Genomic DNA, 26,494 nt, shown 5'->3' with positions numbered 1-26,494 from the left:
CGAGTCAACCGCCGCGGCCTTGTCTTCCTCCACATCCTCTAACTTATCCTCCCATGACTGCTTGACGACCACCACATCATCTTGGCTAGTGTGTACAGTATCTCGTGTGATGGACAAATTCGTATATGCCAAGAAGCCGTCCGCGGTGCGCTGCGACAAGGACGATGCGAAGAACGATCGCCACAAGTTCAGATACAACCCGTACGGCGTACACAAGGCGAACGAACGCAAGCTTGACGACTGGAAAGACAAGAAGAAGATAGAGAAGTGCGCGCATGGCGCTTTCTGCCCGCCGTGGAGCGTGAACGCTGATTCGCCTTCGCTTGCAGGATTCTCGCACCGTTACGGAAGGATGGCCAAAGCAAACCATCGACGTCGGCACTCACCAAACACGTTTTGAGCACACTCAAGGATGAGTCGAACCCCGTAACGCATTCTACTATCTATCAGCGATCAGGTGCGTCCATAATCTTAGAGCCCGTATGACATCGGCACTCATAGCTTTTTAGACCACATCAGTTCAGCAGCCACCGGGCATCAGGTCTCAGATGGTCGCGGGCCACGCAAATCTTATATCGACGTCCGGAGGAGCAAGCTCACAGAGCAGCTACCTGAGAAACCAGCTGAGGGCGCGCTAGTACTCCGCAACGTCCGAGTCTACATCAACGGCTACCTGGACAACACCACCGACATCGAGATGAAGCGAATAGTCACCCTGGCCGGCGGAACCGTGCAGTAGGTGCCTCTATCATGAACATGCAAAGGGCGCGGAGTGAGCGATAGCGCAGACACACGGCGTCGGGTGCAACGCACATCCTGACGTCCCAGCAACTGAGCGGGTCGAAGACGCAGAAGCTGCTGACGAGCAAGTCGAAGAACCTCGTGCATGTCGTGCGCCCCGAGTGGGTGACGGATAGTATCGACGCGGGCACGCGGCTGTCTGAGCGGGAATATTCGGTCATCAAGATCGCAACTACGCTCAAGATTTCGGACATCTTTGGAGCTGGGCCTTCGCGCAAGTCGGCCCACGAAGAGAAGTCTACGTAGGACCCCATTCTGGCAGTGGGTGGGATTGAGTGTGTACGATCTAAGTTTCCCTCTGCGAATGTATGTTTCCATAACTATATACACGACCACGTGAAGCTGCCGAACTTCGATGATCATGGATCAGGTTTGGGGGAAGAGAACTCACTCCTGTACGTCCAACATCTCCAGTTCAAAAGATGTTCCTCGCTACTGTCTTCGAGCTAGTCATAGAGGTTCTCCACTGCATGCGCGGCCGCGACTTCTATGCGCGTATAATCGACCTTCCATTCGGCCTTGTTCTAAAGACCACTTCCACGATGCCCCGCGGCGCCGCCCAGGAGGCCGAAATCATACGGTTCGTCCAGCGCCACACCTCCATCCCCACGCCCCGCGTCGTCGCTTCCGCGACAGGGTATGGCCACCATTACCTGTTGATGAAGAAGGTCGCTGGCGAAAACCTGCAGCGCGTATGGCCAACTCTGGAACCCGCCCAGCGAACCAGGATCGTCGAGCAGCTGCGCGCGTTCATATCCCAGCTGCGCTCGCTCCCGCCTCCTCACGGCCGCACCGTTTGCTCCCTCAACGGTGCTCCCCTTCGAGATTTCCGCATCACCGGCGAGGGGCCGGTAGGGCCGTTTGCGGACGAGGACGCGTTCAACGACCGTCTGGTCGAGACGTCGGCCCCTTTCTACAAGAGAGCCACCCGCGCGGAGTTCCGTGCGCGTATGCGCGGGGACCACTCCATTGTCTTCACGCATGGAGACATCGCGCCGCGCAACATCTTGGTCGATGGAGACACCATCGTCGCGTTGCTGGACTGGGAGCAGGCGGGCTGGTATCCCGAGCATTGGGAGTTGGTGAAGGCGATGCGGTGCCCGCCATACCCCGAGGCTGCAGGTGAACTCTGGGTGGAGCTGGTCAAGGATATGTTTGAGAAGGATTACGACGCCGAGTGGCTGGTCGAGCGCGGCCTTTCGGAGCGCATAGTGGGGCCTATATGAGAATTTGTGAGTACTTGGAACGGCTGTGCTCCCCTCATCCGTTTCAGGTGGATGTCCGACTAGACTGAATGTGGATGTTTTCAGTACACATTCGACTTCTCGCTCACGCGTCGTGCCGACATTATCATGCAGATCGAGTAGCAAACCATCCGACGACGGTGCTGCAAAGGACGGGAACGCAGCTGAGTTAATAGATTTTTACAATCAACCAAAATCCCAACTAGAACGACACATTCCAGGCCGAGGCTTCGAACTCATAGAAATCAACTATGGCTGGACGACCGCCCTGCGCCGTCAGCACACCGGCCTGTCTCATCACAGGCAGCAGCTGTGCCTGTAACCCGCAGGGGTTCACGTCCACTGGGAACCCATTGGTGGCCATGAGCGCGACGCACTCCGTCACCCAGTCACGGCTATTCCAGTTCGCGTGCTTCGCCACCGGGGTGTTGCTGCGAATCACCTGCCCAACGCGCTCCAGCCGTTCAGCCGAATCGTCGGGTGGAGTCAGTGACAACGCGGCGCACCTCGTCCAGGGCCTCCATCTGCCTCGGCGGGATGGAACCGATGCGGACGCCCCCCAGGGACTTCCGCGACCTCAACGACGTCTTGTCGACGACCGAGAGCCTCCAGGTCGGCCCGGACGAACCTGTGCGCATGGTGGCCGCCCAGCGTTCGTTCGAGCTGGTGACCTGGAACAAGCGGCCCCGCAACGTGAGCTCGTTGGTCATGACCATGATTGACCATCGGAGCTGCTCCTCTCTCCGTGCGCCCAGGCCCGCGCGTCTGTATTGACAGACGACGATGGTGTACTCTACGTACCCGTGGGGTCGACGGCCGAACAACCTCCGCAAAAATCGAAGCATCGAGAAGAAGGTTGGTGGCGGTGGATGCGGATATATGCGACGAGCCTGAGTGTAAGCCGGACGCTGGGGGAGGTGTAGGTGTTTGACTGGATGGGTATGCTTGAGCCTGAGGCCTGAAGCCTGAGGGTTGCGCTAGTATATATCGCTCGGCCGAGTTATTGTCAACCCTTCCCAACCTCCAGGATCTCTCGCAGAGCATACTCTTGTGGGCCCTGTGGGAGACGCAGTGTCTCATAACAACGTGGCGGTTGCGAAGCGGCGCGACATACACTTCTTGACCAGCTTGAGGGGGAAAGGTACCGATAGCCGCCGAGTACTTCCTCCGTGAACAACAATGTTCCCCTGGCGACTGGAAGGCTGCAATTACATCATCTGTGTTCGCTCTTGCAGACCCTGCAGACATGGTTCAGAGAATAGAACTGAATTGATACCACCAACAAGCCTAGAAGTCACCGCACAGGATGGCCTACGGACCCTGTGTGCCCTGACTGAGCGGATATAGAACGCTTCACAGTACTGTAGAGATCAGACGTTAGCGGCGCGTCACAGGTCACAGCGGCCTCCGCCCCGCCGCTATTGGCCCCTCGGTCACTGGTCACCGAGGTCGTCGCCGCTTGTGACAAAGGTACGACACACCGTAGCGCCGGCCGCCGCTGACGCGGCGGCGGTAGGGAGTGTCACAATCGCCGCTCCGGAGGGCGCGGTCACAGGTCACCGTGGGCCCCGCCGCTCCGCCGCATCGTCTCCGACCGGTCACACCCAAACCCGCCGCCTCTAACGTCTGATCCCCAGTGAGAATCGACACCAACGGCATCCAATCAAATCCATTCACATCTGTTCCGTACACGATACAGCACCGAATAGATCCCAATGGATTTATGTCTCCTGCTTGTATTTTTCGCCAATCGAATCCATACCAATCCATTCGCAATCCATTCACATCCAATCGTGTGGGTATACCGAGATGTCATTGGATCGGGCTCTAAACTACGCGGCTCTACATTCCGACCTCGCCCGTGCGCATACCCGCCTCCTCCCGGGACCCTCCGCGGTCCTGCGCGCCCTACCGCGCGCGACCCACCGTGCGCTCTACGCGACCCACCGTGCGCTCTACGCGACCCACCGTGCGCTCTGCGCGACCCACCGTGCGCTCTGCGCATCCTGCGCGTCCTGCGTGTGCTCGCGTTCCTGCGCGTCGTTGCCATCGGGCGCGTCCTGCTGCTCGGGTCCTGCTCGGCGGGCATGTGCGTCCTGCGCGGGCCCGTTGTCCTCCTGCGTGACGCCGCCGACGCTCACTCACTCAATTCAGGCGCGATGTTGCCATGCATGGTGGAGGCCCGTCTGTTACGGGGGTGTACAAGCGCGTGGCACAATCGAGCTGCGGTGGAGGCACCTCCGCCGGCTGGACCACGACGGCGTTCTTGAGGGGCTCCTTGCCTAGGTCCTGTACCTGTGTCTTTGAGCCGTAAAGAGACGTACCTTTTGTATGAAGAACAGACCAGAGTGAACGAGGAATGAGGGGACGTACCACAGCAACGGAACAGAATGAATCATCTGGCTCTTACAGAGTATCCGGAAAGCTGCCAGGAAAAGATAGCGAAAGTAGGAAGCAGTAATGAAGTTAGACAAGCCAAAGTGAGAACCCCAGAGACTAGACCAGGGGGAAGCTGCAGGACGAGATGATGAGGGGGAAGAAGGACGACGCGTAGACATCGAGTCGCAAGTTGGTTCGTTATTTGAGGGCTTCGGGGACAGCCGACACCGATGGCAAGGGTATTATGACGTCGTGACTCCCCCAACGAGCCGGCGGTGGCTGAGAGTATGAAGCGCCGGCTGGCAGCGAGTTCTATGAGGTTAGCAAAGGACTCGCATTTGACTCACTCACTCGACGAGTGCGACGGTGTGACACGACGGGCATTGGCCCGTATTCCGGTCCTGAATAGGTCAGGAATATGTCCTGAATTATTCTCCTTTTCCGGACCGGAGACAGGCTAAGAAATCGAACAATGGAGAACAAAGCTCCACTCTAACGCAGTTTGTTATCCGGTAAGTAATTTCTCTAACTGGAATTCCGGACCTGAACCAGTCTGGTGACAGGAGAACAGTTCCGGCGCTATTCCTTGCCTATTCAGGACGGGAACATGGGCCAATGCCCGTCGTGTGATTAAGAAAAATGAACTGAGTTGAGGAACTCGAACGAGGCTCGAACGAGACAAACTCGGCATTTGGGGAGCAAAAAGCAATCAAAGCTATTCCAAATAGATACAGTTTGATGCCATTGGATTTAGATGGATTTAGTTGGATGCCGTTGTTGTCGATTCTCACTGGGTCTGATCTCTACAGTATACTATTGTGCCCTTAGGTCGACTGTCGAGGACAGATCGGGATTCATACGGTGGGGGAGCTGCGGCGGCCTCCGCGAGACAGAGCTGTCCACCGGATAACCATCACCTATACGCATCGCTAGAGGGCATCTACTAGGCCGGCGGTGATTAGCCTTGGCACAGAGTACTTAACAGACCGTTGGCGCCCAACGGATTCCCGCAGATCCTTTTCAAAATAAGTCAGGAAGTTGATTAGTAGTACTCACAGCAGTTATCTTGGAAACAATGCTTGCCACAGCTATTGTGCATCGGGGACTTGCGAGAGTCGTAATCACGCTAGTTTGCACGTTCGATTACTCCGAACAAAGGCCTTGGAGCCCCCCCACCAGTTTAAGCAGACGTACGGAGGTTGACTGCATCGTTGGCCATAGAGCTGTGATGGAGCATGCTTGTTTACGAACTTTCAGATTCTCTTGCTCTTCTCTAGATATGGTCAGAAAGGGATCTAGAGGTTCAGCGGTGTGTGATCCACGAGAGATGATTGCGTTGAAGTTGGCGACGTCGAGTAGACGGGCGCTAACACGAACATCCCGTAAATACTACTCAACGCCCGGACATTGCCGAAGCGAATCCTGAGCGTCGCTTACCACCACCACCACCTACTCGGGCACTGTGAGCATGTTCTTCCACCGCTGATTATCTATTCACATCTCGCAAAGTTTGGATTGTAGGCTATGGGCTAGCAGCCTCGATACGCGCAAGCGCCCTGCCTTACATCAAGTACTAGTCTGACTCGGCTCTATTCTAGTGTCGACAAGCAAGAGACTATCAGCACTCTACACAGCAGGAGGACCTGTATTTACCCCGGTAAATTTGCGCTACTGGTGTTTTAGTTAATGCAGAAGGGACTCGATACAGCGGAATTATCATGTTCATAGTAAGAAACGACCAACTCGAAAGCGCCGAACGTTAACGTATACAACTCCAGACATTATGGTATGAGACCCTGAACCTCATTGCTGTGCGACTCGTGCCTGATTCACGAATCTTTCTCTGGTACAGGAGGTCCTTATCCCGCACCCATCAGCTTTGGGTCGTCATATGCAGCTTCGGCTACCAATGTGTAGTCGGAACCCTTTACAGACAGCTCTCATCCTCTGAAGTGTCACGTTCTAGCACCTTTCCTAGGTCAATTCTCTTGGCGTACGCTCTCTGTTTACTCCCCAGATCAGTCCTGTTGACTGCCCTGGCCTAGGGGCGCCGAAGAAACATCACAAGATAGCCCCGGAAGCGCGTTGCAGAGCTACGCATCGACCTCTGGACGCGTCTGGGACGCCTTCTACCTGTCTAACGCCGCCAACGCTGCCTAGCTCTGTTCCTGTGCCGCCTGGGTCATGGCCGCCTTTCACGGATGCTTTCTACTACTTCATCGTTCTCGGGTGCCTCGACTAAGGTGTCCGAAGCGAGGCGCTTTCCATCTAGTGGTATAAATGCACAAGACGTTGCTCACGACGGCATCCCCAGCACCAACTTGCCGTCGTCGAAACACTCATGCGCAGACACCCTACTCTGGGACTCGCCCTCGCGGCCTTGACTATAGGAACCCTGGCGTTCGATCAACCCGACATTCCCCTCAACTGGACCACCGTATTCCCCTGCGCGGTGGACTTTGGCTCACGCATTATCGCCGGAGACATCACCGTCCAGGATCCGAACAACACCCCCGCCTCGTGCGTCGAGCGTTGCGACGCCCAAAACTTCATCTACGCCGGCGTCGAGTTCAGCAACGAGTGCCACTGCGGGACTGGCCTGAAGAGCACCCCGGAGGCACGGCCCACCTCAGAGTGCAACATGGCCTGCACCGGTGACGCCAGCCTCTCCTGCGGAGGCTCCGACCGCATCCAGGTACGTTAACTTTGTCCAGGCACCTCTGGATCTGTCTTCTTTTGTATGCACATCTGACCTCGCCTTCGCCACACGAAGATCTACAAATCGCCCGCGCTCCCCGGCGGCGGCTGGGGCCTGCAAGGCTGCTTCGTTGACACCCCGACGTCACCGGCCTTTGGCGACCCGGTCGTCCACCACTCTTTCGCGACGAACCTCGAATTCATCGACCAATGCATCCTCTTGTGCCAGCACATCGGGTACCCGTTCGCGGGCGTCGAGAACGGGGAGGACTGCCAGTGCAGCTTCGGGTTTGCGCCGGGCGTGCAGGACGCGGACGAGTCCGAGTGCAGCACGCTATGCCCGCTCCCTCCGGGCGACGGTCAGGAGTTCTGCGGGGGCGTGCAGAGGCTTATGGTGTATCGCTACGAGGGCTGACGGAAGGGACTGATCAGAAGAAGTTGTACGGAATACGGAACATTTCACGTGTATGTAGTTCTTTAGTATCCTCTGTGGATGCGCTGAAGTAGCATTATGTATATCACCTCATTCAAATTTCTCCTTACTTCGAAGGTGCGACAAACTAGAGACTCTGTGAGTGATTGGAAGCGATGTGCGTGCGGCGAGAGACTCGGCATCGTTTAGGCGCCCGTACTGGTGCCAGGGCGCGTGGCCAAATATGTACATTCACTCCTTCGTTCCTACGTTCTCCCGACATTAACTGTGTCTAGTCTCTTCTTACGTATGTCTCACTGAGGATGGCTCAATGAAACACAGCGCTACGTGCTCAACTTCACACTGTGACATCGCCTTGCAGAAGAGCTTCAAGTCGGGAGGAACAGTATTGGCCATTGGTGAGCTGACGCTGCTCCCAATAGCAACGGCGATGCGGTAGATGCCTTCGTATTGGTTAGTTGACGGGATCGAGTTCATGAGGCAGGGCTTCAGCGACAGTGACAACGGACCGAAACTACTCGCAGAGGCAACCCGCTCACGCAGTGCGGTTGGCGACTTGTTCGTCATCGGCGACGGGGATAGTGGAAAACGCATGCACATTCTCCGATGTCTAATTACGACGTCAATGGCGAGGATCTCCTTTCATTTCCCCCTCGGCCATGCCTATGCCGATCTTCGCGAGCTCAAGTTTCCCTCCAGCTCCAATCTTCGTCGGATTATCCATACCGTTGTTCCGACGGTCTCCCAACACTTCCGAAGGCGTTTTTGCACGCTATCGCTGTCAGCGTGGACGCTGGTCTCTCTCGAGCGTGTTTGTGTCTCCGCGATGCGGTCTTGATGCATGATGCCCCGTACCCCTGGTCCTCGCGAAGTGCGGGGTAGTGATAGACGCAGCATTCTCGACAGGATCGAAAATCCAGAGTCCGGGACATTGATAGCGAACCGACACGCTGCTCTCCGGATCTCTGTGGTCGCGGCAATCCAACGTTCAGAGTCTCTATGCCAAGGCGCGCTCCGTGGGCGCAAACGACACAGCCCTCGACCGACCTTTCTCCGGGGCCCCTCCCATGACCTTGGGACGATCTTGCGCGACTGCATCCTGCTTTCTGCTTCTCTTCTGCGAGCATCCGACAGACTTCGAAGATAGGGGCAAGAATAGCACATACGGCGACGTCAATCGCTTCCTCCCACTATCAATGGCTTACGAGCTGCGATAAATTTTGGCGGGTGTGTAGCCTCCACCTTTCGGCCGCCTTACATGCACAGAGAAGTACAATTGAGCGCCAAGTAGTTTCTCCGGAGTTTCCATGGATCAGTACGACATGGCGTGCAAGGTGCGTTTCGTCCACTCGGCCTCTCAGGCTGATCCTGATACTACTGCCGAATTGAAAACCTGCAGGCCGTCCCTGACCGGGACTCGTGAGGGATTTGGGGGCAGAGGATATATATGCCCGCGCCCGTGGATAGGGAGACTCCGAGCCCATTCGCCTTTGGACTACTATCACTCCCTGTCGCCTTTCATACACCTCTGCTCCAGACAAGATGTCAATTGGCGCAGGACCTGGCGGGGGAGACAACAACCCGATTAACCGGTATGTCCAGCAGGACAAGGTTCCGTGGTACAAGAAGCGCAATCTGCGCATGTTGTACATTCTCATGTTCCCGACGTGCATCGGGATCGAAATGACAAGCGGGTGAGTTTGATCTAGCTTTCAGGTCGCTTCATATGCTAAATGAACGACGCGGACCAGATTCGATTCGTCAATGATGAACGGCTTGCAAGCGGTGCCGACCTGGGATGCTTGTGAGTATCTTCGTGTAGCTTCGATTACACCTCAACTCAAGTTGACGATGCCTGCTCAGTCTTCGGACATCCAAGATCCACAATCCTCGGTCTCCTCTCCGCTCTCTACTCCCTCGGCTCGATATGCTCCCTCCCCTTCGTTCCTTTCGTGACGGACCGTTTCGGGCGGCGATTTGCGATCATTTTCGGTAGCGTCATCATGGTCATCGGCGCTGCCCTTCAGACAGCATCGCAGGATTGTGAGTACTCTAATAATCTCGGAGACACAGACCTGACGTACACTCTGTAGTCGCAATGTTCGTCATCGCGCGGTTCCTGCTAGGATTCGGTATCCCATTCGCGATCGTCGCAGCTTCGTCTATGATCGGTGAGCTTGCGTACCCGAAGGAGCGCGCACGCATGGGATCGTTGTTCAACGCATCATGGTTCATCGGTAAGCATGTGCAACTTCCATTAGCTCGTACTAGTATTTCGAACCAGTGATATGCTAGGCGCTATCGTTGCGGCCGGAACGACGCTTGGCACGTTCCAAATGCCAACTAACTGGGGCTGGCGTATCCCATCCTTGCTGCAGGTCATTCCAAGTACCTTGCAGCTCATCTTCATCTGGTTCTTGCCCGAGTCGCCTAGGTGAGAATCGCTACTCGTTGGAGTGCGAAAGCGGTATCTCATACGTTCGTCTAGGTGGCTGGTTTCGAAAGGCCGCGGTGAAGAGGCGTACGCGATCCTCACCAAGTACCACGCTGAGGGCGACATCAACTCGGAGTTCGTGCGTCTCGAGTACGCCGAAATCGAGACGACGCTCGAGCTCGAGAAGGAACAGGCCAAGGGCGGGTGGAAGGAGCTCGTCGCGACGCCGGGAATGCGCAAGCGGCTCCTCATCTGCTCGTTCCTCGGCCTCGCAACGCAATGGTCCGGGAACGGTCTTACCTCGTACTTCCTGGCGCGCATCCTCGACAATGTCGGCATCCACGACGACCGCACGAAGAACCTCATCAACCTTGCGATGACGTGCTGGGGCTTCGTGAACGGCACGACGCTCGCGCTCACGGTGACGAAGATGCCACGTCGCGCCGCGTACCTCACATGTACGATCGTGCTTACACTCATCTTCACCGGATGGACGGTCGCGAGTGCACAATACTCCATCACTGGCAGCCAGGCAGCGTCGCGTGCTGTGATTGCGTATGTCTTTTACCTGTCTTTGCTCTTCTCCGACCCTGACTCACGATCGCCACCCAAGCTTCATCTTCCTCTACAGTCCAGCGTACAACATGGGATTCAACGCTCTTACTTACAGTGCGTATCACTGCACCCTTCTGGCGATCTGAATGAACTAACCGCGATGTCGTGCACAGCGTACCTGGTCGAGCTTTTCCCCTACCACGCTCGTGCCAAGGGTATCGCTGTCTTCCAGTGGTGGGGCCGTGCGGCGGGCTTCTTCAACCAGTTCGTCAACCCAATCGGGATTGCGAATGCCGGCTGGAAGTACTACATCTCCTACTGCATCTTCTTGCTCTTCGAAGTCATCTTCGTCTGGTTCCTCTTCCCCGAGACGTCGAATCGCACACTCGAGGAGCTCGCCTTCTGTGAGTACCGAACGCGTGTATTCGTGGGCAAGGACGCGACGCTGATTTATACACGCAGTGTTCGAGGGCGACAAAATTCGCGAGGAGCAGCAAAAGCGCATCGAGGAGGAGGTGCACGAGAACAGGGCGCCTGTCTCCGACGGTGCCAGTGACAAGGAGAGTGCTCGGCATATGGAGCACATTGGCAAGATTTGAATCACACGACGTGCACGACATTCACGACCTACGCTTACAACGCAACGCGATGTATCATAAACTTCTTGCATGCTTATCGATTCCCTCACGCAGACTCTACGCATGGCGCGCGCAGTGACCAGTTAGCAGCCTCCGTACTGTTCGATTGGGTTGCACAGGGCATGGTCATTCCGCCGGTCCAGATGTGCGGACTGGCCTGGTGCCGACTAGAAGCAAGAAGAAACAAAAAGTTACCGCCGCACAAGAGCCGTAGCCAGCGCTGCTGCAACGATTATCGCCGCGTGTGTATTACTGCCTCTTCGGTTTCGAAGGGGATCTGCGGGATCCTACTGGGCTTCGACGCATGTAGGGGGATTGGGCGCCGTATCTGCGTACGGGATAAATTACCGCCGCCGGGGCTCCTTGGGCGACGGTGTGTGCAGCTAACAATCTTCGCGCACGGGCAACCTCTCGACCCGGCCTTCTTCCTTGATCGGTGGATAGCGCACAATAACAGATCGTGCAGCGTACTATATCCGCAAGTCTGACTCCGCCAGGGCACAAAAGGTTCGTGGTCAGGCATCCTGTGCGGCGACTTCTTGGCTTCTTGGTGATGCGCATTTGCTTCTCCTCTCCGAGCTGCATCTGATACCGCTGCAGCAGGGTCTGCGAGCTGAGCTCCGATGATGTAGTGTTCGTCCGCGGAGGGCCCACTGTGCGAGTATCGATGAAAACTCCTTCCAAGTCAGTTAGGCAGTGCACAGCGCACGGCTTCGCGACCACCACGCCCATGATATGGTCCCATCTCCTTCCGTAGTACCTACGCCTGGCGCACAGACCCTGGAGGTCCGAAGTAGTTGAAAACAATCCGGAAGAGCGATATAAAACGTCGTACCTCCTCCAATGTTAGGGCGTATTTGTCCACTCAAACATCCTCATCTGCCGCATACCCGCCCGCTGCGTCTCGTTTCCAAGGCTATCACCCATCCCTCGTCTTGAATTCGATGTTACTACAGACTTACCTCAAATCGTTACTGCTGCCCCGGAAGCTGATCGGCAAGGAACGGGTATATTCCATCGTGGTTTCCCAGTATATCCGGGTGATATATGGCTTGGGGGCCGAGGAGAAACCCCACTGGTCCATAGTCATCATCACCGACGAGCGGAACTTGAAGGGGCGCATGTACCAGATTGTCACTGGCAGCCCCGGGAGCATACGCAATGGGACAACTTGGGAGCTCGCTACCAGCGACAAGGCGTCCTTGTACAAGTCCTCCAAATGTCTTGGAGGTGTCCGCATCGGGAGCGTCAGAGAGGGGCAGATGGATAGCCTGAACAAAGTATGTGGCCCGCCCCGTCTCATCATCGCCCCTCGAGTTAAGTCGCTCATGGTCGACGCACATTCACAGGAAATCCGTCGAAACATCCCGGTGCCGAAGTCCAAGGACTGGAACTGCCGTGATTGGGTCATGGAGTGCATCGAGATTATGCAGGAAAATGGATGGGCGGACCACAGACTCCGGCGTCAGGAGGACTTGTTTCCTGCGATGAAGCAAGCAAGCGCACTGACGGCGCAGTTGGAATGTCAAACTGTGATTGCTCTCGATGACGCTTGACGTTAATTGTACAAACTTGTAACCCGCGCCACCATTCCAAGTAGTCCTCTCGCCGAGATTACTGTTCCTTGATTCACTTAACGTTGTTAGAACGGAATATGGACCGAAGTGAAGTGCGCGTACCTGTGGGACATGTTCACACACTGCTACGGTCTGAGGTACTAGAGGCCCGATCATGCCTGAAACGTAGCATCAGCATGTTGAGAGGGACCAATCGAACCAAAAAACCTACGCGTTATTAGAAAAAACCAACGATATACTCCGAGAGGTCACGCTCGACCTGCCATTCGGCCTCATAGTCCTTGTCAAATAGATCCTTGACAGCTTCCACCCAGAGATCACGGGAGAGCTTGGTGTATGGCGGGCACCACATCGCCTTCACCATCTCCCAGTGCTCTGGACACCATCCCGACTGTTCCCAGTCTATCAGAGCGACAATGGTATCCCCGTCGACCATGATGTTGCGTGGCGCGATGTCTCCATGTGTGAACACGATGACGTGGTCTCCGCGCAGGCGTGAGCGGTATTCTGGGAGGGTGGCCCTCTTGTCGTAGATGGCCGTCGTCTCCAAGAGACGGTCATTGAACGCGTTCTCGTTCACGAACGGACCCACTGGACCAGTGCAAGTGATACGGACATCGAAGAGTGGGGTTCCATTCAGTGAGCAAATGGCGCGGTCGTGAGGCGACGGGAGTGAACGGAGCTGGGTTATGTACGAGCGCAGCTGCTCGACGATCCTAGTCCGCTGGGCGGGTTCCAGCGTCGGCCACACCCGGTCCAAGCTCTCGCCGGCGACCTTCTTCATTACCAAGTAGCGGTCTCCAAATGCATCGTCCGAAGCGACGACGCGGGGAGTAGGGATAGAGGTGTGGCGCTGGACGAACCGTATGATATCGGCTTCTTTGGCAGCCTTCGTTGGCGAACTCATCTTCAGGATGAGACCAAAAGGAAGGTCTATTATACGCCCCTGGAAGTTACGTCCTCGAACCGATTGTAAGATGTTCACGACTAGGGCAATGACAAGCGCCAGAAACATCTCGTGAGTTGGTGAGGTTGGATCATGTATAGGAGCGAGCACTGGTGAGAGAAACTCGGCTAGAAAGCCTGCCACGAGCATGGTGCAGCACAGCTTTCGAAAGCTGCCTAGTAAGGCGCTGCGGGCGCTCGCACGCCCGGTGAGAATGAGCCCGTGTAGGAGCTTATTTCAGTGCATAATGTGATACCATAACAATGAAAATGAGCTAACACTAGCACATCCTCAGAGCTCCGGATCGGACGGTGACGAGAGTTTCGAGCAAGACAGGAAAATCGTCGGGTCGCCGGGCTGCATAGGTCTGCATCCGCAGCGGAGTTTCAATACCCCAGCAAACCCCTTTCTACACTCAGTGCTCCTCTTCACTCTTGTACCGTCGTAACTCCAACAAGCGCAAGTGAGTTCTTTCCGAACGTCCTGCTGCAATTCTTTCGTACTGACCCGCCCGTATATTTGTTCAGTGATTTCCACTGCCTTCGTTGAAGCCTGTATCGCTCATGCTTATAAATGCGTCCACCAGCCCGCCGCCTCCGCACGCCCACCCGGCGCCGACCGCGACCACCCGGCGACGCTCGGACATGTGGGCTCCTATCCATCCAGTGATTCCTCCGGCTCCCCTCCCCCTCCCCACTCCGTTTCCGTTGCCGAAGCTCAATTCTACTATGCCGGTCTCTCTCCGTCTCCCCCGAAGCTCGTCTACCGTACGGGGCTGTTGAAGAGGCCATGGACCAAGCCGACAGGATTCGAGGCTTATCGCAGGCTGAAGCGGGCTCGTGGCGTGTTTGGCCATAGACTCAACGACGTCTGGGAGCATGTGGGTCCCCAGATTCGGGATCTACTGACACTGTATCACGTCCAGTGGACATCTATCGATGTTGCTCGTTTCATCACCGATGGAGAAGGAAGCAAGAAGATCACTGGGCCTGTCGTGATCTGGATTGGCGTTTGTCCCGATTCGCTTCAGGGAGAACAAGCGTTCAGCTTGGGTAACCAGATCATAGAGCTTCTCGAGAGTTTTGGCATCGACGATGTCGACACCGAGTTTCGCGAGTCCATCTACCGGCAGCTGGGCGGTCCACCGCTTCTTTGTCCTGTTTCCAGCCTCCATCACACAGTAGATGTTCGCGAGCCCCTTACTCCTGCTCTCGGACTGTCCATCTCTGCCTCCGACAGGCAAGACGCCCAGGGCACCATGGGCCTCTACTTCGCCGAGGGCGGCACAAGCAGCAAAGTCCTAGGTCTTACGTGTAACCATGTCCTATCTGGAGCGGACACCACCAGCGACACATCTATCCTCACAAACGCCTCCGATGCACCACGCAAGCATGTCCAGCTGCTTGGGACTGAGGCTTTCAACGCACTCCTTAGCAACATCAAAATCTGCATCGGTCACCGCGCGATCATGTTGGAGATGCAACAGGACCAGATCCAGCACCTGGAGGAGAGATTGGCTGGTGGCGCTGATGGCGCCGACGACAACGTTGCAGCGGTGGAGGAAAAGTTGAGGCAGACCCGGGCCCTGTTGGAGACCACGGTCAAGGCGATCGAGGCGCTCGAGAACTTCTATGCTGAGGTTCAGAAGGACTGGAGCCTGCCCGAGCAGCGCATCATAGGCCACGTCCGCCCCACCCCCAGCCGCGTAACTTCAGACATTGGCCCCAAAGGCTTCACTGAAGACTGGGCTGCAGTTGAACTTGACGGTGGAAAGTTCGAGAAGGCGTTCAAAGGCAATGTTATCGATCTCGGTGCGTTTCGCTTCATCTGCAATTCACCTTACTCCAGACCGCCTTACTGTTCAACGGTCACTCTCAGGTACAACGATCCCTCGTCACGTCTTCACCCGGAAGATGTCCCCCCGACACAACGGCCTGAGGCGGACGGTTTTCAAGTACCCCTTCGATCGTCTCCTTCCGCTCCGCGAGATCCTCAGCGAGGACACCATCCGCTGCCCCACCATGCCCGACCCTGATATTGAGCCTTACCTTCTCGTCATCAAGAACGGGCACGGTACGGGCGTCACCATCGGATGCGCGACGGGACCCTTTTCATTTGTTCGTGACGCTACCACTGGCGAGGAATCTAGGGCGTGGGCGATCTACAACTACGATACGGACATGGAGTCCAATGTCTTCTCTGCCCCCGGCGACTCTGGGTCCGTGATCGTCGACGACTGTGGTCGCATCGGGGGGCTTCTTACGGGAGGCACCGGCATCACCCCAACCTCCGATGTCACCTATGCGACCCCGATGTTTTGGCTGTGGCCTCGCATCAAGACCCATTTTCCTGGTGCCGGCCTGAACCCCACCACCATCGACACCTAGGCTCCTCGATCCCGATGGCAAGAACGATGTCGTCGGCGCCAGCGAGACCATTTCGCCGGGTTCCGTCATCAATTGGTTGGCCGTTGGTGCTTTGAGCGGTGTATTGGTTTGTCTTTCTGTTCTATCTCATCTTCATGTACTCATAACAAACGACTTAGATGTATAGACTATGTGCTCGCTCGCTTTCCATTCAAGTCTGTCTCCTCTCCTCTGTCTCCCCTATTGCACTGCCGCCGTCCTTAACGTCCGGGTTCATAACTCCGACACGTGTAACCGCGCTATCGGACAATCTGTAGCTTGACTCCCCCCTTTGTATCCTTATTGTTTTTCTATGTTCCCATGCCCATCCACACTTACTCGTGTATCTCTGCGTCTTTGTCTATCACTAGTTGTGTCATCGTCTAGTATCCTTACTGTTAACTTAGGATGGCAGTTATGTCGCCACCACTCTAGATCTTGCAATACACCGGCCAGTCACATCAGCGGTGTGGAAACGAGGGAACAAATCTCCGCCATCGAGAAACGGGAAAGACTGTAAGTGCAGTTTTGGGTTTGCCCCGGGCTGCGGGGCGGGCCAGTGCACAACCTCGCGACCACTACGCCCGGGTGAGTCAACACGAGCTCCTTGGAATGAGCATTACAGCTATGCGCGTGACGACGCGAGACTTCCAACCCTTGCTCCGAACATAGTATACTGTAGAGTAAACAAGACAGTGGCCGTGCCGACATAGCTCCCGCTCATTCTCAGTCCGATGCTCAAGGCAGGGCGCCGTTGAGGGCGTCCCAAACCTGCTTGAGCAGCAGCGGCTCGGCCTTCGCGAGGTACCGCGACTCGAGCTCCGTGCCACCCCCGCACGCCGCCTCCGCCTCGCGCAGGCGCGCCCCAATGAACGCAGTCAATGGTGTCGTACGGACGGGGTCGTTGTCGAAGACCTGCAAGATATCCGAATAGTCAACACAAGCGCATCCGGGTGCCGGAAGAGACGCGACACTCACGGCTTTGCGTCGCTGGTACTCGGGCGTGCCTTCCGCGTCGGTGTATGTCTCCTCGAAAGGCCGGTCCCAGTACAACGTGAGGGACGAGCTGCAAGGGATACGCACTCTGTCAGCCTTCGTAGGTTGTAAAATCAGCTAGCGACACGCACTCGTTGCTGGCGTTCTCCTGCGCCTCTTTGATCTCCCCGAACACGTCTATCCAGAGGTTGCAGATCTCCGTGGACAGCCGGTCAAGCACTTCCGGCCGGCCCGTCGCCACAAGGTTCGCGATACCCATCGCGGTGAGCTTGCGCAGGCGCGGTTCCGACATGTTGTCAAACTGGACCATAGCAGTCACGCTTCTGCGTCTAGAAAAGTTATGGGCGCGACGCACCCTGTTCCACCATTGGTTGAGAATGGCCTCCCAGACGAGCGTCTCCTTGACGTTTTGCGCCGCGGCGGTCGCAGAGACGAGCTGCACGAAGAGCTGGCGGTCGGCGACGGCCACGCGGGCGAGCACGTAGACGTATTCCGTGAGCACCATGGTCGGGAGCTGCGCGGGCACTTTGGTCAGGACGTGCTCATCGCGGGTTCATGCCGGAGATCTCACCTTTTCCTCCTCCAAACCCTTGACGATGGCAGCGAAAAGACCGGAGATGTGCATGGCCTCGCCCCACAACCCGGGAGGCGCAATCTGGAACAGCAAGCAGAGAGCGGTGGTCATCTGTTTGACGTTAGTCCCCGTCGCCTGCTTCATGGCGGCATCGAACGCCCGCAGCAAGTCCACTGCACACATCTGAAACACCAGCGCTCAGACTCCGTGGGTGCGCACAAGTGAAGAATACCTACCTGGAGGATCCGGGGACCATCAAGCAAAATGTATGATTCCACAATGTGCACGATAGTGCCCAAGACGTCGAGGTTGCTCGAGAGCTGTTGGACGATCAGAGGGACGAGATCAATCAGGCCCGGCGCGCCGTTCATGCCCTCGATGGTCGTCGTGCTTCTCAGGGCGGCTTGCCAAAGGGCGAACGCGTCTTCATCCAGGTGCATCTGTGCCTACAAAGACGTACAGATGTAAGCTTGTTTTCCGCCGCCGCTGCGCAGATCGACGTACAGGAGAGTTGAAGCAGTCGCGGACGAGTGGTACGACGAGCGCGCTCAACGAGTTTGCGTTTTCCTTCGCTGACTGTGTCTAGTCAGTATCGTGTCTCATACAGATTTGCACAGGAACCTGCGCACCTCGACGAGTTTTGTGACTGTACCCAACAGACATGCCTTGAATAGCCAGTCCTCGGCAGCATCAGTCCCTGCATTTGCGCTTAGCACTTAGTCGTAAACACGCAACGTCGACACTCACAGAGTTGGGGTATCGGCTCCGCTACCATGCCCATCAGCGGCACAATCTGCAAAGAACCTTAGCAGAGTAATAGACATAGAAATTCGGCGCTTACGCGAGCCTCTGCACGTTCAATGACGGTGTTCAAGCTATCTGTGATCCTCCGCTTGCTCTCGAGCGTGTCCGCCTCCGCCGTCAAGCGCACGAGTGCAGACACGACGGCGGGAAGAAACGTCGCGAACACGTCCGCGTCGAAATTCAGGCTCTGGAAAAGCAAAGACGCAGCGCATGAGCTCATATACGATAGCGCTGAGTCGCTCTGGACGCACGTCAACACATTCGCGGATTGCGATGGCCGCGGTCAGGCGCACGACCGCATCGGAGCCGGGGCCCTGGTCTTGGAGGAGGTGCACGAGAACCTGCCAGAGCTTCGCGTTGTTCGCCGCGATGCACTCGTCGGACACAAGCTTCCCGAGAAGCCAGGCGATCCGGCGCTTGACGATGGCATAACTTAGCCAACCAATTTGAGCAACATGTAACCTTCAGAAAGATACATAAATGTATACCTGTGGTCAGTGACTTGAGCTTCAGTGATGAGGGTGGTGTCGAGCCATTGCTCGAACGGGATGGTGTCTTTAAGGCGGATCGCACAGCGCCCGACAGCACAGTATAACGCCTCCTTCTGGATGATAGCGGGGAGATCCATGGACCTTTGGCCTGCTCAAGGTGAGTCGGGTGGTATCGCCGTATTGTGCAGGGCATGCTCACCTACTACCTGGTTGAAAGTCAACTCTATCAACGGCGTCACGTATTGCGGGTACTGCGTCGCGAGCGTCATCAAGACGCGCTCAGCACATGGCTAGTGACCGAGGCAAAAGTCAGACAGACGTTCGGCAGAGAATTAAAAACACCCACTCGGAGCTCATATTCCCACTGATCGTTCTCCTTCTCCTCAGTGTTCACCCACTCCTCTGGATCCTCCATCCAGCCCTCCAGATCGGTAGGGTTGAGCGGAATGAACCTCGTGACCAGGATCTTTACCGCATCCTCGACGAATTCCTTCGAAAGGACTGAAGCGGAGCGTTTGAAAGAGGAGCTTAGCGACGCTACTCGGGGCACATGGATCGCGCAACATACCTCGGTCATTTGTTGAGCCATCCTTCTTCTTCGGTGCCCATTGCGCGAGGCTATCCCTGAAGAGTGCCATGCCCTGGACGAGGAAGCGAACAGGGAAGATGACAAGAGGAGAGTCTGCAATTGCAATCGTACTCAAATTCCAGCAGCAATGATTACCAACAGTCATACCTGCGATCTGTTCGGGAGACCCAGTAGTTGCCTGCACGACCTTGCTCCAGTAGTACAACACCAAGTCGCCACACATGGGCAGAATAACGAAGTGCACTTTCGCGTCGCGCTGCATACGCCTAAAAAGCTTCCCAAAGACGCGGAGATGTCTGGTGAGCAACTCGAGCGCGCGTTGTGTCACAGGATCGTTGGGAGCCGCGCCCAGAGCCGAGACGAGGTTGATGCGCAGCTCAGAGACGGCTTGCAGTTGGACGGCGGAATTTTGGAAGAACTCGTTCACCTGTCAACTATTCAATACTAGTTGTAAGTGCAGCCCATAGACACATACCCAGGGTTCGAGGTCCTGGTAATCGTGGCAGCAAGTGTATCGATGATAGGTCCAGAATGTGAGCTTGGAGAGACACTTGAATGCTAAATGAGCAAGAAGTAGGTCCTCTACCGTGCTAGCTTGGTTAAGGGATGCGGGTGTGAGTGCTGGTAAGGAGGAGGCCATGCGTGCATAGTGCGCCTGCAATGGCAGCCGCAAGTCCCGGACGAGCTACAGAACGTTGTTAATCACATTTCAGTATCAGCTTGACACAACTCGCACCTGGCCCATGGTCTTGACACCTGTGAGCATCTTGTACGCGGCATACTCCTTAAGGACGGCGTTCAGTAGCTCCAGAGAGCGCCGCAACACCAGAGTTGCGCTAGGATTGGCGCCACTGTACCGGCCTTCTACAGACGAGTTGATTGCTCCAAGAAGTTGATTGATCAGATCCGGCCTATACGCGGAGGTGAATGAAGTAGGCGGTGTGCCTGCGCACATTCACGTACCAGCTAACGGGGTAGTCCTGCCGCGCGATTTTAGCAACGACGAGCGCGTTGCATTCAGATATCTGCGCGAGTTGGGGGGATCGGGATCGTGCACTGATGGACAGAAGAAGACCGCGTACGATGTCGTCCGTCTCGTCTAGGAAGGCTATGCATCGGTCCCTGATCCGCGTCTTGTGCTCGGGAGGGAAGAGCCTACGTACGCCGACGCGCGGGGGTTGGTTTGGACGGACATGAGCATGATCTGTCAAGACTTACTTGCGTGATCGCCAATGGCCCGTCGCAGCATTCTTGAACTGGATGATAGCCTGTTGCCGCACCTGCAAAGCCACCGTCTTCGTCGCCGCGATCTCGTGCAGGAGATCATACGCCCCAGGAATGTCCAGGAGCTCTTTGAGACGGGTAGTAGATGCCTGTACTTGTCCTGGGTTCTGGGACGCGGCGCCGCATACTACATTGAAGAGCTCCTCTGGGGAGACGGTAGGCGGGGGGGCTTGTCCAGGTCGGTTCATGTGAGCAGAGCAGCTAGACGGCGCGCGCGGGCAAAGCGTTAGAATTCGAAGATATGGTAGGTACAAGGTAGGGCGACGGGCAGAGGAGGGTCTGAGGAGGTGAGGAGGACGTTATATATGTCGAAGCGCGACCCTGCACGTCGGAGACGCGAGGCGTACCACGCGCCAATTCTAGCGTGTCCCGCCAAACAACGCGTCAACAAAGCGGCGCGTAATACTCCTTAGCCGAGACGCGTCCCCGCTCCCGCTGCTCTTGCCGCAAACCACCTCCGCTGCATGAACTCCCTCCTCCGCCTCTCTATCGCCACACATACACCTCGCAAACACTCTCCCGTGGACTTTGCACAAGCGCGGTATTTAATCGCGCTTTCGGTCACAAGGCCTTACCGCAGCCTCAACCGTGGCAAGATGCTCGCACCGCTGCTCGCACGGTGCCAAAGCCACTTCTCACAAAGCAGCGCTCAAGAGTATGTGGAGGACTCGGAGCCAGAAAGAGAGGAAAGAAGGACACAGGAAAAGTCACGTCGAAAGAAGAAACGCCCCGAAGTCAACATCCCGTCTACTGAGGTCATTGAGTTGACTGACAGCGATGCCTCCTACCACGCTGGAAGATTGCAGCCCGTCTCGCCCAAAGTGAAGAAGGGGCCTATAATAGTGATAGATATCTCAGGTATGCACCTTGCGTATCAGTTGAGTCGCCTTGCTGAACTCCTATTTCCGGCCACACCAGACAGCAGTGATGGCGCCTTACCCCGGGCTGGAGCCCGCGACTCCTTTGAACCCAGGGAGAACTCTGCACCCCAAGATAACGAAGCAGCTATTCCTGACAACGAGGGTCAGTGACACGCCTCATATGGCATAGATCGGAATGCTTGACGCGTCAATGTAGCAGATGACACTACGGACGATTCGCTCCCCTCTATAAGAGACATGTTCAACTTTCCTCAGCGAGCGCCCCAAGCGGGCCCTTCTACTAACGCAAATTCTCGCCCCCTTCCTCAAGAATTGCGCTATCGGGAAAGGCCCCCAACCCTTCAAATCGCACAACCCCTATCCCTATCACCCTCCAGGGCAGCGGATAGCTCCGGCGAAGATGAGGATGGCTCACTGAAGCTAGGCCGATTCGCATATATCGCTCCGATACGGCGGACAGCATCGAAGACACCATCGCCGACCGAGAGTGGTTCCGTCCCTCCCGAGGTTCCCGTCGTGGCTAAAGCGAAGGGCAAAGCGAAGGGTGCTGCTGGTCACCGCTTCGGCGATGACTTCTCCGACGCGCAGCTCGGACGCGTACTCAAATGCGTCTCATGCGACCTCGCGTGGACGACGCGCAAGACTGTCGCGCAGAAGATGAAGCACATCCAGACGTGCGCGAAGAAGAATGGCCTCTCGGACGACACCGTGCGGACGCTGTTGCAGAAAGGGTTAGATAGCCTGCCCCCAGTGGCTTCAACGTCGAAGTCGGCGACACCTGCACCTGCACCTGAGGATGCTGCGCCCGAGACGCTTTTGGAGGACCTTCTCAAGGATACACACAAGAAGAAGCCTGGCCGGCGACCCCAAGTCTTGCAGACCGTTAAGAGCGTTGCGGATACCCGGGTGACCATTTTGGATAGGGCGCGAAGTCTCCTGCAGAGTGAGGGACCCATCCGCGCGAGCAGCTCTGTTCCTGAGGGCTCTCGCAACATACCCGCGCCTGCAGAGTTGGGAATGCCGCCTGCGACGCAGCTCTTTAGTAGGAGCCGTATCGCTGGGCGCGACGACCACCCACCTGCGGCCGACACTACCCAAGTGTTTGGTCCCAGCAGGTTGGCTGGTCCTTCCCGCTTGCAGGGCGCCATTGTCCGTGCAGGAGCGGAGATCGCTGCGCAGTCCGACGTTTCCCCTCTTACACAAGTGCCCACTAGCCGCCGAGAGGGAGACAGCGACTCGGAGCAACTGCCTCCGTCTACTCAGGTGTTTGCTCAAAGTAAATTGACGAATGTGCGCGGGGTAACGCGACGTGTGGTCGCCGCGCCCGGTACGTCCTCGTCCCATCTCCCCCCCTCCAGTAGGTACTCATCGACTGCAGCAGATGCCATCGACGAACCGATCTCCATCCACGACACCTCCGAAGACGACTTTACACGACCCTCGTCTCCTCCCAAGCCGGTACGTGCCTTGTGTTGACGTCATATTGAATGAGACTCATGACCAGCAGAGTGACCCGCGCGCACCCCGTAGCCCTCGCGCAAACGCAAGCTCTCCACCTCGTTCGCGGAAGACGAGTCCCCGCGCCGGCACCGCAGCGCGACATACGCCTTCTCCGCGCCGCAGACGGAGTCCATCACCCACTGGTGACGGCCGGGGGAGCCGCGCCGGTCCCGCTCTGCCCGCAGAGCCTCGGGCAGACTCCGACGAGCCGCCGGAAAACCACAACGAATACGACGGTCCGTGGAACGAATGGATCCGGGACGATATCTGGAACGAGGACGACGGCGCGTGCTTGCACTACGTTCCAGAACCGGACGGCGGAGGCGCGGGCGCGGCCGTGGCGGGGCCGTCGGGCACACACGCGTCAGACAGCTCCCCGTCTCCACCCCTCGCATCGTTGCGGCAACGCCTTACAACGATTCTCGAGGATGCACCGAGACCCTCGACAGAGGCGGCAGCAGGACCGCCGGAACCTGCGAAGAAGAAGAGGGGACGGCGGAAGAAGGTGGCGGCGGAGGCGAGCGACGCGGAGGGTGCCGAGGGCAAGGTTGCGGATGTCTCGCAGGACGAGCTGAACGCAAAAATGAAGGAAGCCGTGTTAGCGGACGCGGCACTGCATCTTCGTATCTTGCGCTACGAGGTAGGTCTTCTTGCACGATACACATGCGTCAGATGACATTTGCTGACTCGCTGGTCCTGTCGAAGCCGATCCATTTCGACGTGTTTCTGCAAATGGCGATCGCCCTGGGCATGCCGGCGAAGCGGTCTGGGCTGAAGAACAAAGTGCGCGCGTTCCTCGACCAGAAGGTACGCCTGCTCTGCCGTTTCATGCCTGCTGTCTTGCTCATATCCCAACGCACCGAAGGCCATCCATTTTTACGGCGCAGACCCAAGCAAGAGTCGCACGAAGCGGACACGACATCCATAACATTCATTCGTACACCATCACCGGAGGCTGCTACATACATTATCAGTAAATTAACCGTGCCTGTTGAAGGCTCTAAGTTTCGCCACACCATGCTCTATGCAACACTACTTACGACTCCGAATCTATAAACCAGGTCAAGAGAGAAAGGAGAGGGGAGGTCTGACGCTCTGTTAAAGAGCGACGTCCGACAGTCCAGCGACCTCGATGACTCCCCCGACGAGGTGCAAGCTGCCGGCGACGAGGACGTCGACATCTTTCCCAGCCGAAGCGCCCAACTGGCGCACGACGTTCACAGCGTGCTCGATGGACGGGAGGACGTGGATGTTCTCCTTCGGGAAAGACGGGACGAGGGACGCCCACGCGTCGGCAAGTTCGTGTTGCGTCTTCAGATGCGCGAGGTCAGCCTCGGGGATAGCGAGCGTTGTTAGGTCTGACTCCCGAGGTATGAGGTAACTACGCGAGCGAGCGAAAGAGGAGAGATGAACGTACCGCCCTTGAACCCGCCGTCCGCGTACGTGACATTGGCACAGAAAACGACCTGGTCAAACAACGCCGCAGTGTCTGTATCGGCGGCGCCCTGTGTCTTGAGCTGATCCGCTGCGCCCTTGAGCATCGCGCCGAGGAACGTGTTCCCAGAGCGGCCATTTGTGCAGTTGAAAATTAGGACGCGTGAGCGATTTTCACTGCATGGGCACATTATGTGTCAGCGTGTAACAATTACATGACTGATTGGGGACGTACAACTGTGGAGATGTCCTGAGCGCGGCATCAGGGCTGACATACCACTCCATGCAGCATTGCAGACTCTCGAGGGTGTGCGCTCCGTCGAGGAACCAGGTGGTGCCTGCGTGTGTGGGATCTGTGACCGTTTGGCAGCGTCCCGGCCACTTCGTAGACTTCAGTCCTTCGACGAACACGGGCGGGAGGTCGCCCTCAAGGGAATCCGATGTCTGCGTGGCAATGAATTTCTTGGCAAGGTGCACGGCGAGGGTCGCGTTCTGGTACTGATGTCTTCCCGCCAGACCTGTGGGGCAATTAAGAGGCGTGTATGACAAGTATCACGTTGAGCACATACCGAGCTTGATTTCCGAAAGTCCCGTCACTTGTGGGATGATAACAAACTCGGACGCCTATGATAACTGTAAGTTGGGTGCTCGCATGATCCCTTTTTGCGACAGATACATACCTTCAATTCTTGCGCTTGTTCCCGTAGCACCGTCACGCCTTCCTCCGGTTGCTCGACTGTCAGCGCTGGGACACCTTCCTAGATAAGGACTGTGAGTTTAGACGTAGTGTGTACATGGATAAAGCGGAATACCTTGAAGATGCCGCCCTTCTGCCATGCAATGTCTTGCAGGGTCTTGCCGAGAATAGCGGTATGGTCTAAACCGAGCGCGGTAATTCCGGTCACGATCGGCTTAGGAACGATGTTGGTGCTATCGTATCTTCCACCCACGCCGACCTCCAAGATCGTCGCGTCGACCTAGGACGAACCGTCAGAGTGCGAACAGCATCCCTGCGGGTTCAACACAGCTTACTTGAAGCTCAAGGAACGTATGTAAAGCGAGGAGCGTGATAAAACGGAAATAACCAGGCATGAGCGGCGTTTGTGGATTCACGGTCTGTTTAACCAGATCAGCAGTTGGGTAGAGCAAGCGCAAGTCAGGTAGCCACCTTTGTATTATCTTTCAGTTTGTCCCAGACCTCGAAGAAGTATTTCGTAAACACTTCTTCCGATATTGGTGCGCCATTGACGCGAATACGTTCACGGACGGCCACCAGGTGCGGCGAAGTGTACAACCCTAGCTAACCGTGTCAACCGACGTATATTGGCGTCAACACAATACTCACCAGTCTTCCAGTCCGGGCGTGCACGACGAATGATAGAGTCTGTGAAAGCGGAGGTAGAGCCCTTGCCCTTCGTGCCGGTGATATGAATTACGTTCAACTTGTTTAAGTCGGACGTCTGTTGCAGAGCATTATGATGAGGCCAATCTCATAGCAAGACAGGAAGAGACTTGCGCTGTACCCTATTCTACCCAAGTACTCGACCATCTCGGGGATGGCAAACTGGCTAAGCCGCCCACCTGAGGCCCGAACCGCTTCCAAGGTCGCGGCATTGGACTGCAGCGAGTTGAGATGGTCGACCGCTTCCCGGTACGTTCTCGTCGCCATGGTCCTCCTGTAAACGGCAGACAGAGGAGGTATATGTACAGAGAGATGGCGAGACGATAACGGTGAGAGACAGAGCATCAAGAGGACATTCCCGCGCGGTGGTTTTGACGGTGCTGACTCCGAGGATGAGGAAACTCGGGCGGGCGCTTCACAAAATGTGCTG

General features: G+C 56.5%; 11 protein-coding genes across 11 annotated transcripts; 7 read left to right on the top strand and 4 right to left on the bottom strand.

Annotated features, from left to right (window-relative positions):
- The first annotated feature begins 23 nt into the window (after window positions 1-23).
- TRAVEDRAFT_162371 (uncharacterized protein) lies at window positions 24-1,145 on the top strand. The gene is made up of 4 exons (XM_008037143.1): window positions 24-267; window positions 330-457; window positions 510-735; window positions 789-1,145. Exons 1-4 carry the CDS (start codon window positions 110-112, stop codon window positions 1,045-1,047), a joined length of 771 nt encoding a protein of 256 aa, XP_008035334.1. The 5' UTR covers window positions 24-109; the 3' UTR covers window positions 1,048-1,145.
- A 126-nt stretch (window positions 1,146-1,271) lies between these two features.
- On the top strand, window positions 1,272-2,027 carry TRAVEDRAFT_116828 (kinase-like protein; the record flags this gene model as incomplete). The annotated part of the gene is made up of 1 exon (XM_008037142.1): window positions 1,272-2,027. One exon carries the CDS (start codon window positions 1,272-1,274, stop codon window positions 2,025-2,027), a length of 756 nt encoding a protein of 251 aa, XP_008035333.1.
- Window positions 2,028-2,247: 220 nt separating this feature from the next.
- TRAVEDRAFT_117019 (uncharacterized protein) lies at window positions 2,248-2,890 on the bottom strand (the record flags this gene model as incomplete). The annotated part of the gene is made up of 2 exons (XM_008037141.1): window positions 2,248-2,487; window positions 2,552-2,890. The coding sequence occupies 2 exons, from the start codon at window positions 2,888-2,890 to the stop codon at window positions 2,248-2,250; spliced, it is 579 nt and encodes a 192-aa protein (XP_008035332.1).
- A 4,043-nt stretch (window positions 2,891-6,933) lies between these two features.
- TRAVEDRAFT_80160 (uncharacterized protein) lies at window positions 6,934-7,521 on the top strand (the record flags this gene model as incomplete). The annotated part of the gene is made up of 2 exons (XM_008037140.1): window positions 6,934-7,119; window positions 7,198-7,521. Coding segments are annotated over 2 exons (510 nt in total), but the record flags the coding sequence as incomplete, so codon positions are not given.
- A 1,533-nt stretch (window positions 7,522-9,054) lies between these two features.
- On the top strand, window positions 9,055-11,235 carry TRAVEDRAFT_26952 (hexose transporter). The gene is made up of 9 exons (XM_008036584.1): window positions 9,055-9,248; window positions 9,306-9,358; window positions 9,418-9,597; window positions 9,648-9,791; window positions 9,850-9,984; window positions 10,039-10,543; window positions 10,602-10,657; window positions 10,717-10,947; window positions 11,006-11,235. The coding sequence occupies exons 1-9, from the start codon at window positions 9,097-9,099 to the stop codon at window positions 11,140-11,142; spliced, it is 1,593 nt and encodes a 530-aa protein (XP_008034775.1). The 5' UTR covers window positions 9,055-9,096; the 3' UTR covers window positions 11,143-11,235.
- A 932-nt stretch (window positions 11,236-12,167) lies between these two features.
- Window positions 12,168-12,683, top strand: TRAVEDRAFT_95718 (uncharacterized protein; the record flags this gene model as incomplete). Its single annotated transcript, XM_008037139.1, has 2 exons — window positions 12,168-12,461; window positions 12,531-12,683. Coding segments are annotated over 2 exons (447 nt in total), but the record flags the coding sequence as incomplete, so codon positions are not given.
- A 292-nt stretch (window positions 12,684-12,975) lies between these two features.
- On the bottom strand, window positions 12,976-13,773 carry TRAVEDRAFT_44126 (kinase-like protein; the record flags this gene model as incomplete). Its single annotated transcript, XM_008036798.1, has 1 exon — window positions 12,976-13,773. One exon carries the CDS (start codon window positions 13,771-13,773, stop codon window positions 12,976-12,978), a length of 798 nt encoding a protein of 265 aa, XP_008034989.1.
- A 79-nt stretch (window positions 13,774-13,852) lies between these two features.
- On the top strand, window positions 13,853-16,091 carry TRAVEDRAFT_44125 (uncharacterized protein; the record flags this gene model as incomplete). Its single annotated transcript, XM_008036797.1, has 4 exons — window positions 13,853-13,912; window positions 14,291-14,584; window positions 14,630-15,515; window positions 15,583-16,091. 4 exons carry the CDS (start codon window positions 13,853-13,855, stop codon window positions 16,089-16,091), a joined length of 1,749 nt encoding a protein of 582 aa, XP_008034988.1.
- A 756-nt stretch (window positions 16,092-16,847) lies between these two features.
- On the bottom strand, window positions 16,848-21,035 carry TRAVEDRAFT_115813 (ARM repeat-containing protein; the record flags this gene model as incomplete). Its single annotated transcript, XM_008037138.1, has 21 exons — window positions 16,848-17,024; window positions 17,088-17,175; window positions 17,237-17,406; window positions 17,461-17,619; window positions 17,677-17,862; window positions 17,916-18,125; window positions 18,184-18,255; window positions 18,309-18,376; window positions 18,427-18,472; window positions 18,521-18,670; window positions 18,735-18,915; window positions 18,972-19,125; window positions 19,174-19,264; window positions 19,321-19,475; window positions 19,543-19,656; window positions 19,711-19,990; window positions 20,039-20,248; window positions 20,300-20,474; window positions 20,527-20,588; window positions 20,646-20,718; window positions 20,782-21,035. 21 exons carry the CDS (start codon window positions 21,033-21,035, stop codon window positions 16,848-16,850), a joined length of 3,075 nt encoding a protein of 1,024 aa, XP_008035329.1.
- Window positions 21,036-21,311: 276 nt separating this feature from the next.
- TRAVEDRAFT_44123 (uncharacterized protein) lies at window positions 21,312-24,156 on the top strand (the record flags this gene model as incomplete). The annotated part of the gene is made up of 7 exons (XM_008036796.1): window positions 21,312-21,705; window positions 21,766-21,870; window positions 21,928-23,055; window positions 23,110-23,186; window positions 23,236-23,868; window positions 23,934-24,035; window positions 24,094-24,156. 7 exons carry the CDS (start codon window positions 21,312-21,314, stop codon window positions 24,154-24,156), a joined length of 2,502 nt encoding a protein of 833 aa, XP_008034987.1.
- A 170-nt stretch (window positions 24,157-24,326) lies between these two features.
- Window positions 24,327-26,331, bottom strand: TRAVEDRAFT_34829 (FolC bifunctional protein; the record flags this gene model as incomplete). The annotated part of the gene is made up of 10 exons (XM_008036705.1): window positions 24,327-24,586; window positions 24,646-24,839; window positions 24,898-25,180; window positions 25,232-25,286; window positions 25,343-25,420; window positions 25,475-25,639; window positions 25,695-25,778; window positions 25,831-25,958; window positions 26,008-26,122; window positions 26,179-26,331. The coding sequence occupies 10 exons, from the start codon at window positions 26,329-26,331 to the stop codon at window positions 24,327-24,329; spliced, it is 1,515 nt and encodes a 504-aa protein (XP_008034896.1).
- Between the last annotated feature and the right edge of the window lie 163 nt (window positions 26,332-26,494).

Source organism: Trametes versicolor (assembly GCF_000271585.1).
Source record: "Trametes versicolor FP-101664 SS1 unplaced genomic scaffold TRAVEscaffold_3, whole genome shotgun sequence".
NCBI lineage: Eukaryota > Fungi > Basidiomycota > Agaricomycetes > Polyporales > Polyporaceae > Trametes > Trametes versicolor.
Note: the sequence above shows the minus strand (reverse complement) of the source record. Positions and strands in the feature narration are given on the sequence as shown.